This window comes from Euphorbia lathyris, chromosome 2 (genome assembly GCF_963576675.1).
Source record: "Euphorbia lathyris chromosome 2, ddEupLath1.1, whole genome shotgun sequence".
NCBI classification, from domain to species: domain Eukaryota; kingdom Viridiplantae; phylum Streptophyta; class Magnoliopsida; order Malpighiales; family Euphorbiaceae; genus Euphorbia; species Euphorbia lathyris.
Window position 1 is genome coordinate 133576467 of NC_088911.1, and position 19968 is coordinate 133596434.

The 19968-nt window shown below is 32.9% G+C and overlaps 2 protein-coding genes across 6 annotated transcripts; one reads left to right on the forward strand and one right to left on the reverse strand.

The window, feature by feature from the left end:
- Positions 1 to 5633: 5633 nt before the first annotated feature.
- LOC136216908 (exopolygalacturonase-like) lies at positions 5634 to 9290 on the forward strand. Its single transcript, XM_066003455.1, has 5 exons — positions 5634 to 6019; positions 6495 to 6791; positions 7553 to 7842; positions 7932 to 8148; positions 9031 to 9290. Exons 1-5 carry the CDS (start codon positions 5774 to 5776, stop codon positions 9256 to 9258), a joined length of 1278 nt encoding a protein of 425 aa, XP_065859527.1. The 5' UTR covers positions 5634 to 5773; the 3' UTR covers positions 9259 to 9290.
- Positions 9291 to 12245: 2955 nt separating this feature from the next.
- LOC136219996 (uncharacterized) lies at positions 12246 to 19524 on the reverse strand. Of its 5 annotated transcripts, XM_066007634.1 has the most exons (11): positions 19251 to 19524; positions 18743 to 18900; positions 18260 to 18404; positions 17255 to 17426; positions 16297 to 16424; positions 16034 to 16214; positions 15212 to 15277; positions 14880 to 15032; positions 13644 to 13853; positions 12439 to 12632; positions 12246 to 12368 (listed from the first exon to the last, which is right to left on the reverse strand). In XM_066007634.1, the coding sequence occupies exons 6-10, from the start codon at positions 16133 to 16135 to the stop codon at positions 12531 to 12533; spliced, it is 633 nt and encodes a 210-aa protein (XP_065863706.1). In that variant the 5' UTR covers positions 16136 to 16214; positions 16297 to 16424; positions 17255 to 17426; positions 18260 to 18404; positions 18743 to 18900; positions 19251 to 19524; the 3' UTR covers positions 12246 to 12368; positions 12439 to 12530. The 5 variants fall into 5 exon arrangements, with proteins under 5 accessions (XP_065863706.1, XP_065863705.1, XP_065863708.1 ...); XM_066007633.1 differs by lacking the exon at positions 18743 to 18900 and having other exon boundaries at positions 19255 to 19524; XM_066007636.1 differs by lacking the exon at positions 18743 to 18900 and having other exon boundaries at positions 16038 to 16214.
- Between the last annotated feature and the right edge of the window lie 444 nt (positions 19525 to 19968).

Here is a 19968-nt window from a genome sequence, read left to right on the forward strand (position 1 = left end):
AGATGCAAACGGTGAAATTGTTCAGTATAAAGCAAGATTGGTGGCGAAAGGGTTCAGTCAACGACCCGGGATTGACTACAATGAAGTTTTTGCTCCTGTTGCCAGAATGGAGAGTATCAGACTGGTAATTTCTGTAGCTGCTCAACACGGGTGGAGAATTCATCAAATGGACGTGAAATCCGCATTTCTCAACAGATATCCGGAAGAGGAAATTTATATCCAGCAACCACTTGGGTATGTTGTGAAAGATCAAGAAAATAAAGTGCTAAAATTAAAAAAGGCACTTTACGGTCTCAAGCAAGCACCACGAGCCTGGAACAGTCGCATTGACAAATATTTTCAAGAAAATGGTTTTGTCAAATGCCCACATGAATATGCCCTGTATGCAAAGGTGAAAAATGGAGATATGTTACTTGTTTGTTTGTATGTGGATGATCTCATTTTTACAGGGAACAATCCTAAGATGTTTGAGGAGTTCAAGAAGACAATGGCTCGTGAGTTCGAGATGACTGACATTGGTCTAATGTCATATTATCTTGGCATTGAAGTGAAGCAGAATGACGACAGAATTTTTATTTCACAAAGTGTTTTTGCGAAGGAGATCTTAAAGAAGTTCAAGATGAAAAATTGTAATTCCGTCAGCACGCCAGTCGAATGTGGAATCAAGTTGACTAAAGATGAAGGTGGAGACAAAGTCAATCCGACATTATTCCGAAGCTTGGTCGGAAGTCTCAGATATTTGACGTGTACGAGACCGGACATTCTCTATGGAGTTGGCTTAGTAAGTCGATACATGGAAGCCCCGACGGTGTCACATTGGAATGCAGCAAAAAGAATTCTCCGTTACGTGAAAGGTACAATTAATTTGGGATTATTTTATTCAAAAACTGACGATTTCAAATTAGTTGGATACTGTGACAGTGATTGGGCTGGTGACAAGGATGACCGAAAAAGTACAACTGATTTTGTATTTACTTGGAGTTCAAAGAAGCAGGCAATTGTGACGCTGTCAACCTGTGAAGCTGAATATATTGCTGCAACCTCATGTGTTTGTCATGCAATTTGGCTCCGAAAATTGCTAAAAGAATTTCTGATGAGTCAAAATGATCCAACAGAGATTTTTATCGATAACAAGTCTGCACTGGCATTAGCGAAAAATCTAGTGTTTCATGATCGAAGTAAGCACATTGATACGAGGTATCATTTTATTCGGGAGTGCATTGAGCAAAAGGAGGTGAAGTTGAAATACGTGAAAACTCAAGATCAAATTGCAGACATTTTTACAAAGCCGTTGAAGTATGATGTATTCGGTCATTTGAGAGCTCAACTGGGAGTCACAGAAAATTAAGTTTAAAATGGCATGTTAAAAAATAAAATAAACTTAATTTAGAAATTACAAAAATATAAATAAAACAACTATTAATGAAGTCCATGATATGAGCAGAAAAAATTAAAGACTACCCATATTTTGGGTACAAAAGTCTTTGTTTTTTTTTTGTTAAGTCAATGCATGGTTGTTTTTTGTTTTTTCTTAATCAATTTCGGATGAAACTCTTATATATAGAGAATATCAAATGTTATGTATTGATTGAATGAGTGGAGAGAAGCAATAAAGAGTTTATTTATTTTCCATTTTTTGTTCTTTTTACCTTTAGAAAACTATTAGCATTAAAAATTACACACCAAATCCATTCTAAATTACAACTTTGGTTCCTTAAATTCTTAACAATCCTCTCGTTAGCATAATTGTTAAAGGTGAGTCTTAGTCAAGGTTCAGGGTCTTGAGCCTTGAACCTCAGTCAAGGCTGAGGGTCTTGAGCCTTGTTAGAAAATTAACTGTGTAGTCAAATTAATGCATAAGAAATATATATTATAAAAAATAAGGGTAAATAAGTATAAGCTCTCCGTGTTTTTACCTAACACACTATTTAGTCCTTGTGTTTTTAAAAATAATTATATAGTTTTCAGTTTTTGTTTTTGTTAACTCCTCAGTACTTATGCTTGGATCAATGGTCAAGCTATATTAAATCAATTTTAAAATACCAAAATTACCCTTTACTATATGTTTTAACAATAAAACATCTGTTTTTCCTATTTTATATTTTTTTCTCTTTTTTTCCGACATAATCACAATCTCTCCAATATAAAGTAATTGATTTATTAATTTTTATATAATTATAGAACTTTAATTTAATAATGTAAAATTTATTGACTAAAAAACTGAATGAAAAATATTTCAAAAATTATTAACATAGGAGTAAGATTATCATTGTAAAATGTTTTTACAATTCTAATAAAATTTACCAAATGAAAAAAAATACGATTTTTAAAAAATTTATAATAATATTTAATGTTAGTTTAAAGATATTATATTAAAAAATAACGAAAAAAATAATTACAATTTAAAACAATTCATAGTACATTTTTTAAGTATATTAATTTCAATGTATAGGTAGTTCAAAACCTTCATTAAAATTAATTAGATTAAATTTGAAACTAAAAGATAATTTTTTTTATGTATATAACTAGGGGTAATTTTGGAATTTCATTTACAAAAACAAATGGAATGACTAAAGAATTGATTAAGATAAAACTTAAGGACCTTATAATAATATGATAGACTTACTAGCGTGTTAAGTAAAAATATAAGGACCTTATAATTATTTACCCAAAAAATTAATAAGAAAAATGTGATTCAGTGGTTGTAGAGCTTAACCATTGGAGAAAGTTAGTATTAGGGGTGCACATGGTAGGTTAACCAGTCTATTAACAAAAACCATTAACCAAACAATTAAATTTGGTTAACCATATTTCGGTTACCCTATTAATTCGGTCGGTTAACCTATATTTCGGTCGGTTAACCATTAGTGACTTTTCGTAGTAAATATCACTTTAAATATATAATTATTCACTTAAAAATAAATATATAATTATTTAAATATTAAATAAAAATATTGAACTTCAAATTTAATTAACAAAATCCCCAAAACAAATAATTTTTAAGTTATTTTAATATTTTTAACTTAAAAATTTAATATAAATATGTATTTTTATATATTAATATTAAATTTTTACATATATTTATATTAGTTTTATGTGTATCAATATATCATCGGTTTATTTTTCAGTTTCGGTTAACCATCGAATTTTTAAATGAAAAACCGTATACTAGTCCATCGTTTACGGTTAACCTATTTTTTGGTTCAGTTTTGATTTGGGAAATTGGTTTTTCGATTTTCCGATTAGTTATGTGCAACCCTAGTTTGCAGGGTCGGCTCCAGTATTTTAGAGGTCCTAGATATGGCCGGTCCTGACATTTTTATTGGGCCTTAGTCGAAAAAAAGAGATAAAGAAAGTCTTAATAAAATAAAATTGTACTTAAAAGTTTATAATAGAAATTTGGGCCTATTTTAGACCTAAAATATGATATTATTTGGTCATTTTCTAGGTATGGATGAGTGTTATAACGACATTTGGACCTATTTTGGGTCAGACCCTAGGCGGTTGCACTCCTGACCTATGCTCAGAGTCGGTCCATAAACATTTGGGCCTTCTTATGAATTATTGTCCTACTAGATTATAATTTTCATTTTGAATTTGTAGCATAAATTTTTTTATCAGGACAGGTTATTATGAAATTAACTCAATATGTTATGTTACAAGAAACAATCATTTTTATTAAATCACGTCATAAAATTCAAATATCGAGCCCAATCTATATAAGCCCACAAAAAATACATATATTATTTTTAAGAATAAGAAATGGTTTCCGGTGGTACATAACGTTTTGCGCTGGTCCACAAATATTCGGGCCTTATTATAAATTGCTGTCCTACTCGATTATAATTTTCATTTTGATTTTGTAAAAATACTCATCATAAAAAATTTGATCGATGCATGTTATGTAATTAATTCAATAGCACGAGTAAATTAATGAAAATTAATTGTGTCCTAAAATATATTGTAACAAGTAAATCAATATATATTAGTGATTTTAGTTTGAATATGTATATTATAAAAAAGTAATTATTAAAATTATACAATAATAATAATCATAATAATAAAAATAAAAACAAAACTATTTTAAAAAAAAAATAAAAACAAAACATATATAAAAAATAAAGGGGAACAAACTTTATATAATAATAAGAAGAAAATGAGGAATAAAAGAAAATGAGAACCAAAAGATACAATTCCAAAAATTGAATTATGTCCTGAAATATATTGTAACAAGTAAATCAATATATATATATATATCATTTTAGATTGAATATATAACATGTTGGTTGAAGGAAAAAATTAAGATTAAAAATAATAATTATTAAAATTATATAATAATAAAAATAAAAATAAAAACAAAACATATATGAAAAATAAAGAAAAAAAGAACTTTATATAGTAATAAAAAAATTGGGAATAAAAGAAAGTGAGAACTAAAATATACAATTCCAAAGATCGAACTCCCACCCTCACAAAAACTCCATTATGCATTTACCATTTAACCTAGTATTATATTTTGTTATAAATCCAAGTCTACATACTTTTTAACCCTTAGAGCCGACCCTGATTAAATGGTCTTACAATGGTGATGTGTCGCTAATGTGACATGTCTATTGAGGAGTTATGTACTATAAGATTGAAGATGCTCTCATTAAACTTAGCTAAAGGTGTGTTGCACGCACTTTGAAATATCATTATATAAATCACAAAATAGATTAAAACATATAAAAAGGAAATTCTCAGTTGCTCAACTACAAAACAAGGCTCTCTATTATATTAGAAACACGTACTCTCATCTTCGTCCTTTCACTTTTTCAAGGCTCGTATTATACATTTTTCACACAAATCTTACTTCTTTGCAACCAAGTTTGTTGATTACTACATTTTAAGCAAATCGAAGAGACTACCGAACATTTTAAGCAATTAAGGTGGTTCTCAAGATATTTGAAAGTTCATACGATCAATCAAGTTTTTTTAAACAAATTCAGAGAACAAATAATCTATTTACCCTTTTTTTTTTTTTTTCCTTATAAGTAGAACCATCAAAGGGAAAAGGAGAAAAGAAAAAAAAAGACTAGATTAACACCATGCAAAAGAAGACCAACATCGAACAAGTCATTCCTATTTTAACTATTTATTTTAGTGGTGCCAATTTTTGACTTGATAATATATAATATATAAAGATAACTCAAATACAATTATAGTTTTTATCGTATTTAAACATATCATATATAAGTATATAGTTTTTATTGTATTTTTTTTTTTTTTAGGGAAAAAATCATAGTTTTTATTGTATTTAAACATATCATATATATATATATATATATATAACATATAAATGACATACGCAATTATGATCGAATTACTACCCCTAAATTCCATCATTTTCTACATCACAAATTAATAAAAAAAATTAAACTTCATAAATAAATAAAAATTAAAAAGAAACTACTCCGTAATGTAAGGAGAAGTAACACTAATAATAGAAACCGTTGCATCTTACAAAAGAATAAGTAACCAGAAATATATACGGATCAAAGAATCAAACTAAAAATAACCACAAATTTCTCACAAATCTGTGTATAAAAAGAAAGACAAAGCAAAACAAAATTCATAATCCCAACTAAATAACTTACATCTAGCAAGCCTCGATACCTAATCGAGGCTTAATTATTATTATCATTACTAGCTAGATTGTAGCCTCGTATCGGTTAATATTATTATTTCTAATTTACTAATTAGAAAAAATAAATAAAAGTTAGATTCAAGGGCAATGATCTGTTCAAAGAAAATTGTGGCATGTTTCATTTTATTCTTATGCTTATCAACACTTGTTTCCTGTGAAAAGAAGAACAAGAAAAAGCATCAAAAGAATCCAAAGAATCCAAAGAAACCCAAAGGAAAACCCGCACCCCAACCCCGTCTTCTACCTGCACCAGTTGTTCCAGGCGGTCCTGAGAAAGTATTCAATGTGCTCGATTTCGGTGTAAAAGCCGGTCCAAAGACCGATAATGCATTGGTAAGTATGTAAGATTTAGGGTGTGTTAGGAAAAATATGGATTTGGAGAAATGTATGCGGAATGATTTTGTTGTATGAAGTATTTCTAATATGGTCTCGGACTATTAAGATGTTGCCATGTCAGCATCTGTATCGATGTGGCAGCATCTGAGCGGTCACATGCCACTACATATGGTCTGGGACCACCAAACCTCTTCCTAGGCAGAGGGCTTCTGGACCCGTGTGGTTCACATGCTCTTTGTTGTTGATTTTTGCCGTTGGAAAAAACTAATTTTTCAAATAGTTTTTTAGCTATAAAAGGCGAACAGAGTTGTCTAACCAAAAAAGTAACCAAACACCCTCTAGAATCACTTTTTCCTTAGTGGATGCGGGTGGTCGGGGTATAATTGACCGTTTCCACCCCTCCTTCGGCTACGAACTCCACAATATTTTCTATTGTATTGTAATTAAAGTAGTTGTGAATTTTTTTTTTCAGAATTTCATCAAGGCATGGAGGGCAGCATGCGATTTCAATGGAAAGGCAAGGCTAGTATTTCCAAAGGGTGAATTCCATGCCACTGAAACGGTATTTCAAGGACCGTGCAAAGCTCCGATTGCAGTGGAAATTCAAGGAATTATTAAGGCGGGATCCGATATCAGTAGCTACAGTGAAGATTTTTGGCTTTCATTTGAGAAAATTGTTGGTTTGAATGTTTTTGGAACCGGAACTATCGATGGTCAAGGCCCTAATGTTTGGAAATATAAGGAAAAAGGAGGTTCAATGTTCCCAATTGTAAGTAATAATATAACATGTACATTTTACACATTGCACTAAGCCAATAGTAAAAGGCCACTTTTACTGACAGAGCTCGAGAAAAGGGTCTGTCGGTGTAACCCGAGACCCTATTCCTGAGCAGAGTGGGTAGTCTGGAACTATGCCTCCCAGGGTGGATTCTGGTATCCAATGGTGGAGCCCCAACCAAATACTCGAAAGTGTCAATGGTCGAAAATTTATCAAAAGTTTAGCGATGAATATGTTCGTCGTTGATTCTACGAATGGTTTCAATTATGAATATATCATTAACGACAAAATAGTTACGACGAAACTGTTCATCGGTAATTATAATTCTTTATTCATTTTCTTTCCGGAGCGAGGGGATTGACGGACCCTCCATGACCCCCCTGCTCCTTGAGCCCGACCCATTGCACTCAACCAATTAAAAGAATATACACACCAATTATCGGGAGATTACTTGTGTAAACAAATCAAATTTCTACTAAATTAGTAGTTATTCTTTCTAGCGATGGAGGGACAGGGGGTCACGGAAAGTCCATTGACCTCCGACACAGGGAGAAGCATAAAAGTTAGAATTACTGACAGAAATATCCGATTTTCAACGTACAAATTCTGTCAGTAAATTCAATATGTTTAGAATTTGCAGCGGATTTAGCATCAGTGACGAAATATTTGACAAATATCCGTTTTTGTTGTCTAGTCCCAAAAAAAATGTATGCAATTTCTAAGACTAACATATTTTTGTTGTGTTGGTGCAGAGTCTTAAATTCATAGGTTGTCAAAGAATACATATCAGTGGTCTAACTTCGATTAATCCTATGGGATTTCACGTCAGCATTGTTAACTGTGTCGATGCTACTGCTACAAATATGCACTTAATAGCCCCTGAAGACAGTCCAAATACCGACGGATTCCATATCAGTCAATCTACTAACGTCAAAGTTTTCGATAGTGTCGTTGCTACAGGTGATGACTGTGTTGGTGTCATCCATGGAAGTTCAGATGTTGTTGTTAGAAAAATAGTGTGTGGTCCTGGTCACGGACTCAGGTATATATATATATTCAAACCTCTTGTTCTCTCTTTGGATTTTTTGGTTGTGTGTAGTTTAATTAAGTTGTTGTCGTTGTGAAAAACAGTATCGGAAGTCTTGGAAAGTATGACGACGAGAAGCTGTTGCAAAATGTTCTGATAGAAGATTGCACAATGAAGGATACAGATAATGGAGCTCGTATTAAGACTTATGCAGGGTCACTTCCAAGTGTTGCACAGAACATAACTTTCAGAAACATCAAAATGACCAATGTTTCAAATCCAATTCTCATCGATCAAACCTACGGGAAGAAATCAGGATCGGTTAGTCTTTGTTTTCCACACATTAAATTTTCGCTTAGAGTTAATGTTCATCATATCAGTGACTGACCAAATGAATTTTAATCAATGACTCGCTATTAGATTCGAATCCTAGAGTGGAGAAAGTTATAATTATTTAATTACTTAATTTCTCCACCTTATGATACTAATCTAATAGTGACGACTCAATTAGATAATAAATGTTGAGTCCTAAATATAATAGATAATGTTCTCGGATTCCATGACATGGTATGGTCCAAATAATAATATAAATCTAATCTTGGACCTTAGCTTCACTTTAAACTTTTAGCTGAATTGGTTTATTGACATTGTAACATAACCTCTTAGACAAGTGGCCGATGGTTCAAACCATATGGAATTTCAACACACGATAAGATAAACATGTGTCATACTGTTTAAAGCCGAAGGGACATTCAAGTTTAAGGTGCATTATCTAGAGATAATAATTAAAAAAAAAAAGGACTATTATTTGGTCTTAGCTATTAGTTTAACTTTTCAAATTAATCTGTTACTAGACAGGCATTAAAGCCACTCTAACCTAAAGGTCAAAGGTTCGGATTCTAAATAACACAATTTATTATTAAAATTTCAAATAAGTTTGTGTCATACACGTTGTAAGTCCAAGATGTTTCATAGATTATAATAAAAGGTATTACTCTGTCTTAACTATGGGTTTAAGCTTTTTGGTTCAACCGTTCTTTAACATGATATCAGAGCTTTTTAGTCGAATCTTGGCAACTCTCGTGCATGAGTGTTGGTTGAAAAGACATTTGCATACAAAATTGTATCAAACTTACTATAAATACTATTATTTTCCGATTGAGTCTTACCTGTCAGCTTAATTTGGGGTTTTTCGTGATGCAGCCATCAAAGGTACAAATCAGCAATGCGCAATTCATAAACATACAAGGAACAACAAGAACTGAAACAGGAGTAGATATACAATGCAGCAAGGCGGTTCCATGTAAAGGAGTTAGATTATCACAAATCAATTTGAAGTACATTGGGATAAAGCCATTACCTTTCACTTCTATTTGTACTAATGTTAAGATTGCATATGATGGACCTCAATTTCCAGCACCATGCCGTTAAATAAACCTTCTTTTATAGTTACTTTCCTTCATACCCATATTGTCAATTATTATAACTAATTCATTAATGCAATTCTAGTAAAGGAAAAATCTGATACTCTTACTAATTTTAGTTTCTTTTAATAATTTATATATATATGCCATGTCTACTAAATCCTACAATAAGTGTCCAACCAATCTTGTGAACTGTTCTGGTTCCTTATAAGCATCTGGAACAACATCAAATCGTATGCTTCAAGGAAAAACATTAAATGAACTATAGTAAAACCTTCATAAATTAATACTCAGATAATTTTTTTTTTTTTGATAAACCGAAAACTTGTATTACTAAGAAATAAACATACCATCATTCTGAATACAAGAAGAAACAAAAGAAGGATAATCTTCTATAAGAATTTCCATATGAGAGAAAGTCCGTGCCCAAACAGCTAAATTATGAGCGACAACATTCGCTTGACGCTTCTCATATACGAACTCGATTGAGGAAAATGCACGAGCAACTTCTATAATATCCCCTAGGATTAGACCCAGCGAATTTGGCAAAATTTGAGCTCCTTTAATTAAATTGATAGCTGAACCTGAGTCCCAAGCAACCAAAATGGTTTGATACCCGCAATCCCGAACCACGCGTAAAGACAAGAGAATTGCTATTAATTCCGCGTGTAATGCAGAAATAGTAGAGCCAATTGGACCTCCACCACACATTGAAACCAAACCATTGCAATCCCGAACCACCATTCCAAAAGAACCCTGCGACGATCTGATCAGATAAATTAATAACCTCTTTAAAATAAAATTTCTTCTGGTCCAGACTTGGGCCAGATCACTAATTTTATATTAGATAAATTAATATTTTTATAAATTAATAAAATTTCGTGGTCACAGCGTTATTAATTTATAAAAGTTTTACTATATAGTTAAATCGTCCAATCCTATATCTTTAACCAAATCTCTTATGCATTTGGACTAAGAAATTAAAAAACCTCAATATGACCTTGCAAATTCAACGGGCAGGAAAAACTTGGCTTCTCCCATAACACTTTCTTTATTATTACATCATATACATATATAATCAAGGCAAGAAAATATGTTAACTTTGTATTCTGATTTGGAACAGATAGTAGTCATGAATTGATTTAACAAAACCAATTTGAATTCACTTCTCTGTAAAGGTTTTATTCCACTATTTTTCTACTTGCTTTAATCCATATAAGGATTTGGTCAATTTGCAAACGGATGATGTTTTTCCTTAGAATACCCTTCAAGAGAAGCCATATATAAATCTTCATCTATTGTTCTATGCAAATAGATATTAGGAAAGTTATCAATAACTAATTATTTTTAAGAAGGTTAAAAGATAGTGGTTACCTTTTGCTTTATGACATTTCTATAGAAATAAAAATGAACTTATTTAATATAATACAAATAAAAATTATTCATTTGATTAAAACCAAAATATGATTATCATTTGTTGTGATGTTTATTTAAAAAACCCTTGTTTGATTAATAATAAAGTTCATGTCACAAAGTCCAATTGGACCCTTAAACTATACATAAAAAATCAATTGGGTATCCGTTCTCTTAAAATCAACAAATCAATCCTTATCCTTTAACAGACAATCCTTATCCTTTAACAGACCAGCCAATTAGCCACTTGTTAACTGAGAAAGCTAATAAGAGACTTTATTTCTGTCAAATTTGACAACTGTCATATTTGGTTTCTCCTATAATCTATCTTCTATCTCCTCATCATGGGCCTGAAATCATCATCTTCCTATCATCTATTCTTTACCAGAAAAGAAAGAAAATGATAATTTGTTATATATATATGAAAGATATTGTAAGAAATTTGTAAATGAAATAGCCTAGATTTTTAGTGTGTTGTGTAATAGGTTTAAATATGTAAAATTTTTTGAATAAAGGGTGGATGATACCCAATATTATTAAAAGCAAAAGCAAAAAATTAACAACAGATCATCCAGAAAACAACAACTAAACAAAACGGAAAGAATCCCTACCTAATGTTAGAGATAATAATTATCGCGAAGGAGAAAAGAACAAAAATCTGGAATTCCATCCCACCAACAAAAATCCGAACTAACTCTATCAAAATTAGCCAGCTTACACTACAGAAAAAATGGGTTTTAATAAGAGTGAAAAGCCTTATTAAAAGTCAAATTTTCCTTATTAGAAGCTTTTAATAAGGGAAATTCCCCCTTTTCGACCCCTTAATAAATGCTTCCTTACTAAATAGTTTTAATAAGGGAAATATTTTTTTATAAGAGTCTAGATAATAAAGAAAATTTCTCTTATTAAAAATTATTTTTAATAATTAAAATTTTCGTTATTAAAATTATTTATAATAAATAAAAATCCCATTATTAAAAACTATTTATAATAATTAAAAATTCCCATATTAAATCATAATATTTACTCTAATTAATGATATTTATTATTTGAACTAAAATTTCCAATAATAAAATAAATAAAAATTTGGATTGAATGGAGCTATGATAACATCAAATAATAATTGGTATGTCACTCTAAAGCAAATAATAAGGTAAATAAACGCAAATCAGCAATATGACAAATAACATACGTATATAGTGATATTGACCAAAATCTTCTTCCAAATTATATTGGCTAATCGGAAAGCTACTGATAGTGGTGGCAACTATATGGCATACATATGAACGGACTTGGTCCGTCTGTGGACGCAACCAAAATAGAAGTTCATACCATTGAGAAAAATGGCAAAAACAAACCCAAAAATGAAAAAATCAGAAAAGAAAAGGCATAATTTCTTTGGTTTATGAACCAATTATTTATCTGCTTTAACTGCAAGCCTGTTTCCGGCACCAATTTTGTTTTGTCTTCCTCCTAAAAGAAAAGGAAAAATTCATGACTGAACAAAAGAAAAGATTTCCTCCTTCCTGAACAAAAAGTTTGATCAACTACTGAACAAAAAATCATACTAACAGCTGGATATGGCCACATGGAATGCGATTGCCACCAAACTTTTAAGAGAGAGGTGGTATCTCCTGGCAATTTTCCAGCTCTTCTCTTTCTTAGAATTTCCTCCCTAATATCCACAATCTTCTCGTTGTAATCCTAAATGCAAAACGCAGTTTAGCCACACTGTAACAATACCATTTTTAAAAAAAAAAATCTTGAATCTTACCTGTTTCACTTCATGCTCCAATTCTTTCCTTACATGCTCCATCAATGACCTCTCACTTTCAGTGGGAACAAGTGGGCCAAATCCCATGCAATCTAGCTTGTCCATACTTCCATCATACAAGTTGGCATCACAATCTTCCTGATCATCCTCATCCTCTGACATCGTGGCACCGGTGCCTTCACCCAATGATGCACCTGCAATGCATCATGATTAGGTTGTAAGCCTAGCAACTTCAATCTGACTCTGACTATGGTAAACGAAGAAGCATAACAAAAACTTAGGAAAAATCTTTCTGATTCTTGAAGAACGAGGGGAGGCAAAGCAGATGGGTCGGTAAAGATCTCTTGGTCATGTTATAGGATAATGGTAAGAAAGGGAGCAGAGTGTAAAAGTCCATAAGTTAATGTTCTGCAACATTCATTGTGAGGTTTAAATTAGAAGTAGAATTTCAGGAGTTTCTTGAGGACATCAGAGGCATGGCCACTTTGCATCTAAACATGCAATCTGCACACAATTTAGAAAAAAATAGGAGTTTCTTGAGCGTGCATTAAAACAGTATGTCTTAAAGAACAAAGTAGAATTTCAGATGTGGTTTAAAGCTTAGCAAATATTGTCCACTAGGTAATGTAAAAGAACAAAATTTAGAAAAAAATAGAAAAGCTTTATAGATCAACTTGACTATAAAAAAAATGACAGTGTCAAGTCTACATCAACTAAGAAAAAATACAAGAAAACTCCACCCAAAGCTAAGAGCTTTAAACAAGCAGCAACATTCATTACTAGTACAAACATGCTATAAAGGCAAGCTTCAGCAATTTCAATTTTTATTTCCAAAGCCTATAACATTGTACCAAATTACATAGCCACAATCTAGTTATGTAACAGGGCTATAGGTCACATAATCAACAAAGCCTATAACATTGTACCAAATTACATAGCCACAAACTATTATTTCTAAAATTGCATAATAAAAAAAGCCTCTTTATCTCTTTATTTCTTCTCTTTTTGGTTCTACAAAACAACCCCTTTTTATATCTAATGTTCTCGCTCTAGCAAGTGCTTGGGATTCATCATATTGAAAACAAAAATATCTAACTTAGACCAAAACAACCTTGAAAACTCATCACATTGTATTCTCGTATCATTAAGAGAGCAGTTAAGGAGGATATCATGTCTCCAAGAACAGAAATTAAAATAATAATAACCTTGATAAGCTCTTCCTGCATATCAACGTACTCCAATTTCCTCCTCCTTTCAGAAGATTCTTCTGATGGTAAAGATGTAACACCAACAGTAGCTACAACCTCATGAGTCAGAAAAGATAGTGTTGCTTGAAGAGCTTCCTCTGGTTTCAACTTACCAGACACAGTAAAGGCCATGCATAAGGTTTCAAACCAAAAGATGCTTTTATCTAGCTGAAAAGGGAGTAATAAAAGGATTATACTAGGGGGCTCTAGATTACCTTGGAAGGATCAAAGAGAATGGAACAGAGTGATTGAGAGAGAGAGATCCAGCCAGTGAGAAAGCTGCAAAAGAGAAGGTCTAATATAGACGTCTAATTCTAATATAGACGTCTAATTTATCCTTAATAGGATTTACTTCTCTTTTAATACTCATTGGTTACTTTCCTGCCTCTTCTCTTAGGTACCAGCTTTAGGCTTTCTTCTGGCTGCTTAGCAACCCTTTAGTCTGACGTAAATTACTAACATCTTTACCTATTATGTTATGCTTTTGAATTTGAAAGTCTTACCTATCTGGGTTCGCAAGCTCTGCCCTCGGTTCACATAGTTCACCTAAGTTAGCAAACCGTAACTACTAATAAGTCATCCCATTACCCTCAACTTTAGAAGAGCTAATAGCTCTTGTAGCAGCTAATCTCATTCTTGAATTCGATCCATAATTACATAGTCCTAGGTAAAGGGTTAGTTGATAGCTAACAAGGCTATGACGAATTCAAGTCCTGTTCTGTAAATAGAATTGGTCTTCTGTTACAGAACTACTACAGTTCTTTAAACAGAATTGGTCCTGTTTTTCGTTCACACTATAAAGACATAAAATTAATGTCATAACCAACAGAAGAAGATGATCCTTATTCTTTCACGGTAAACATGCATTTGTACCCAAATATATTTGAAATGTTAAGTAGAAGAAACCAACTGTTTGTATAATCCTCTCCCTGACCAGTATGCATTTTGAACTGGCAAAGAACACATAGATTACTATGTCTTGCTATTTTACTCCAGAGTCCAAAGAGTGGATCTAAAATGTCTGGTTAGCATTGAGAAACACTTGGTCATAGCTCTTCCACCCTCTTTCCCCAATTAATAACTAATTTTCTCCCTCTTTCCCCAATTTTCTCAACAACCAGGACAAGCAAAAGGTAGGTGCAACCACAAGTAAATTTGCATCAGGGTATAGGCTCACAATTGCAAGATGTTTACCTCGATAGTCATGGGCGTGAAGACAAGCAAGTCAGTAAGGTTGAAAGCCAAAGAAGAGAGAAGGAAACCAAGCTGGTACTTCTCTACGGATGCTGATTTCCAAGTTGGTTTTGCTTCAGCTCCTACAGCTAAGTAGACAAATTTCAGAGAAACCTGAGGAAAAATTTGCAGTGCATAAACAAAATTAGCATCAATAAATTTATGTAAAATTGAATAAACCACTTACAACTTTGTTACCAGCAAAAGAAGTTTGTTCATTGCAATTATAGAAAATACTAAATCAGGATAACATTAAAGAAGTAGGCATAGAGCTGTAAAATTTAGACGATGACCTTCATAAACACAGCAATCTCCGGTCTGGGGCGTATGTTCCTGTTCTCCTCTAAATCAACAAGATACTGCATATAGGTTGGAAAAAAACAGTTTATAATAGGACAGCCATCATTTAGCAGCATGCCAAGCATCAGCTATTTACCTATCTTAAAATAAACTCTGTAAATAGCTGATTAAATATCAATTTGAGCATTTGTTTGCTAAGTTGTTTTCCTTTTGTTTTCTTATTTTCTTATTACCAAGCATCAGCTATTTACGTCATATTAACTGTTTATCCGTAGCTACTAAAAAAGCAGTTTTTCTTGGGTTGTGGCTTCATTACCCAGAGGCTAAGAATCACCTGAGATTGAGATATAAGCTAACTAAAGACAGGTCTAAATGCCCGTAGGACTAAGATCCCTCAACATCAAAAGGCGCATCGGTAGACGCATACAAAGAGGCCTAAGTATATTCATCTGCATACACAAGGTCTAAACCCACCAGGTAAGGAGCCGCTAGAGAATAGGGTGTGGGGGCCTCACAAGATGCAAAAACAGAAATGTTTAATATAATTAAATTTCCAGAGCAAGCAATTTCAGTCATGATATATTCGATAAATATAAGAAGAGCAAGCAATTTCAGTCATGATAATTAAATTTCCAGAGCAAGCAATTCGTCATATATATTGAATTCATGCTACATGTCTCAATTTAACATGCATATATAAACAAAGTATTAAGTTCAAGATGAACCAGTTGCTGACTATTCAGATTTCTATATTAATCTAAGAATAGAACAATCTACTATTTAGGAAGTGTACTAATTAAAGTGAAGATACATACATACTTGTGGCAAGGGTGATACCCAAGGACTTGGCCTGCTTTCACGCTCCATTTGAGCCACAAAGATGATATTCTCAACTCTCTAGTCACAAACAAAAACATTCTCTGACTTCATATGATTCATATAAGTCTTCATTGTCTTCACATCAACCTTCAGTTCTTCAGGAAAGAAAACATAAATCTGAACAAAGAATACAGTCAATCATTAGCTAAAGAATCCCAATAATAAATAGTGATGGAAATATAGACTTAGCAAAGAATACCGTCAATCTTAGGCAACTTAAACACGTGTCTGTTCTGTTTCCAGCCCATTAGCCGTGCACTTGTAATAGAATCCTCTGTAGAAATCCATAAGTCTTTCTCGACTAGAACTATATACAACTGGCTAATGCTGCAAAAGTAAAAATGCAAACATAAGGGGCCAATTCAAAGATAAGAAGAAGCAATTGGGATCTTATTTTGAAGAAACTACTAACACGAACTTACCCAGACGACTTGAGACTAGTTGCAACATCAGCAAGGATACTGATAGATAATGTTGTAGCAATACAAAAATTTTAAGATCTACAGGATATTAACTTACTAACAACCATATACAAGCAGAGAAGATGTTTACTTCCTTCTAAACTAGCTTATACAAAGTGTGACACCATGTTGTTGTAGACACGTTCTAATTGAACAACCAAAATTGCATAAGGAAGAAATTCTCCAAACTATAAAGTGCATAAAAACTTCCTTCATTGGAGTGTTAATCCTCTGGCAGGTAACAGACAACATTAATTATACAATCAAATAACAGCTCTAATCAAACTAGAGATAGTTAACAACTTCAATCAAAGCCAACTAATAATGCTATATAAGACTTATCTGCCTAACTTCTAAAGCAGATAGAACAAACATGAAAAAATTAAACCTAATAATAAATCATAACCGGAGCCACTGACTAAGCTTCCGGAGAACAGATCAATAACTTCGAGAGTGGGAACATTATCAAGGATTTTGACTGCTAGAGGAGGAGACATTATAGAGAGGAATATAATAGAGCACAATGAAACATTCAAAAGATGAATTGAGCATAATAGAAACTAATATAATAGAGCACAAGACACTGAACCATCAATGAAAACATAAAGACCTCTCTGTCTTTTACCATGAATTAGCATACAGATAAGGTCAATAACTAAAGCACCAATAAAGGCTACCAAGCCCTTAACACATTACCTAACATTGTTGTCTCTATATTGCCAAGTAGCACAAGCAGCACAACTCCCATATGTATAGAATAATACATTGATGGCACTCTCAAACTTTGTTCTCATCGACATTCTACCTCCAATGGTGCTCCAAAACAACTAGCAGACTTCTTTCTAGTGTGGACAATTGGTCCTGAAACCTGTTCATTTATGAAAAAAACTTCAGAATATGACACTCCAAGAATAATAATAACTCTACAAGGGAAAGATGTAGAACAGCCAAACATATGAGAGATGAGGTGAGCAAGTGCAGAACATAGCCCTACCTCGAGGATCAGACGAGCAAGCGCAGGTGAATTAGGGATTGAGAGCACCTTGTAGACGAATTAGGGATTCAGAGCACATTGAAGACGAATTAGGGATTCAGAGCAGAGGGCGAAGAGAGACCAAGGATGATTCATTTGCATCGATGGTGAATTAGGGATAGACTACCAGAAGAATTAGGGATTTGGAGCAGACGAATTCCATTTTCACCAAGACCCTTAGAGTGAAAGATGTAGAACAGCCAAACATAGGGATGAGGTGAGCAAGTGCAGAACATAGCCCTACCTCGAGGATCAGACGAGCAAGCGCATGTGAATTAGGGATTGAGAGCAGCTTGCAGACGAATTAGGGATTTAGAGCAGGGGGCAAAGAGAGACCAAGAATGATTCATTTGCATCGATGGTTAATTAGGGATAGACTACCAATTCTTGAATGAACCTCAAAATGAACTCATAAGTACATATAAGGCAGAAATTTCAGTAGGCCAAATAGAATATATCAAGTAGTCATGCAATTGACTGTATCACATAATGTTCAGTCAAATGTGAAAAATGAAGTCATAACAAATTAAATTACGCACCACATCTCTCAAGAGCTAATTTATTTTCCTTCATGCAACCCATTTTTGCCAATTGAACAATAACAAATGGAAGCTTAAAGCTAAGGTAATGTTCAAGCTGAGATGGTAATAGTATATTCTAATTATTACCCTTTCTATTAGAGCGGAAGAAACATCATTATGATCATTTACTTCAGAAGCAGGATCACTCCACCCAGGCAGCTCTATATGCTTTAATGGCTTCTTGTTCACCATATATGCCTTCCTTCTCTACCATGCTATTGTAAAGCTCTATCTGAAAAACATACTTCTCCATTAGTTACTTAACAAGCTTTCAAGCCTAAAAGTGCTACCTACTGATAAGTAATAAACACAATTGTAAGTGAAGATATAGCTAGCCAATCCAAGGCTCTGTTCATTAGACATGAAGTTTCCAGGTCCAGCAGAACGATTCTAGTTGGCCGAAATAGCTAGCCAGCTAGGTGAAGATATATGATACTACTGAAAAGCAGTAAGGAATAGCAACATCCACTCATCTAGAGTAAAAGGAATTGCTCCTACTAAGCATGTGACATACACAACTAGATTTGGACAAACTAAATATACACCCAGAGCAAAAAAAATGGCACGAACCAAACAAAGAGGAATTGAAAAGCAGATCTGATATCCGGAGAAAATAACCAAGCTAAGGACTTGCTAAAGATCACACTTCATCTAAGCATACAGAGAACACCACGGACCACTTGCAGCAAAGATATGCAAAAGCTATTCCATTTGCTACAACCAAAAATCTGAACCCATAGAAAATAAAGTGAATAATTTCAGCAAGAGCATAAGCATATAAATCATTATTAGGAAGTTAAAACCAACAATTTGAAGTTAGATGAGATAAAAGTGAGAGCAAGGGAAACCCTAGAAATCATTTTTAGATTCCTTCATCCTCCTAACAATTATCAATTTCAAACAGACTTAGCAAATAAATTTGAACAAATTAAACAAGTTGATGACTAAAATTAATTTGACTATAACTGAAAACCCTAAGTTCATCAAGCAAACCAAGAGCAAGGGAAACCCTTGAGGAGAGGAAGTAAACAAAAAATTTGACCAAGAGATGAGCAGGTGAAAGGGTTTCAAGAAATACCTACTTCTCCAGCTTCAAGTAATGGACATGGGAGCTGATATGGTGCTGCGTTGAGTGGTAGTCGCACTAGAGCAGGTGAACCATTGAGCAGCAGTTGAGGATTTCAGAGTGAAACGATTTCAATTAGAATTTTTGTCTGAAATTATGCGCATTCGCGAGAAACCAAAATTGAGAAGGAAAGGATTTCCAATTTTGAGTTCAGGAAATGAAATTTGAGGAGCCAAAAGTGAGGGTGGGAAATGGAATTTGAGGAGGAAACCTAGAGGCTGTTTGTTTCAGCTTTTCGGATGAGCGTTTAGCGTTTCACTTCAAACCGCAGGAAATATAGCGTTTGGTTAGGTTTATATAACCCAGTTAGTTGTTATTGATAGAATTATTCTTCTTATTTCCACAAAATATGTTTATCCTTTAACATTATTTATATTTCTACAACATATTTACCTAAAAACAAGATTATTTTTTGTACAAGTTGGACAAAAAATTTCTGATATTTCATCGAATTTATAAATATTAATTTTCAATTTTATTATTAAATCACAAAAAGTTATGAAATATTTTTTTTAAAACTATTGGTGTGTGCAATTGGTGTATAATAAGAAATAAAATATCGATGTTTTCTAATAATATCTGAAATCGACCTAACTTGCCAATGTTAGAGGTAAAATTGCTCTTAACTGCTAGCGTTATGGGTAAAATTGAACCATTTTAGACATCAAGA

Coding starts and splice junctions, on each gene's coding strand:
- LOC136219996 (XM_066007633.1), bottom strand. CDS start 16,135: ATGTTTTTGTTTGTGACTAGAGAGTTGAGAATATCATCTTTGTGGCTC. Junction 15,033..15,211: donor AGATTGCTGTGTTTATGAAG/GTCATCGTCTAA, acceptor ATTTTTCCTCAG/GTTTCTCTGAAATTTGTCTA. Junction 12,633..13,643: donor TGCAGGAAGAGCTTATCAAG/GTTATTATTATT, acceptor GATGCATTGCAG/GTGCATCATTGGGTGAAGGC.
- LOC136216908 (XM_066003455.1), top strand. CDS start 5,774: ATGATCTGTTCAAAGAAAATTGTGGCATGTTTCATTTTATTCTTATGC. Junction 6,792..7,552: donor GAGGTTCAATGTTCCCAATT/GTAAGTAATAAT, acceptor GTGTTGGTGCAG/AGTCTTAAATTCATAGGTTG. Junction 8,149..9,030: donor ACGGGAAGAAATCAGGATCG/GTTAGTCTTTGT, acceptor TTCGTGATGCAG/CCATCAAAGGTACAAATCAG.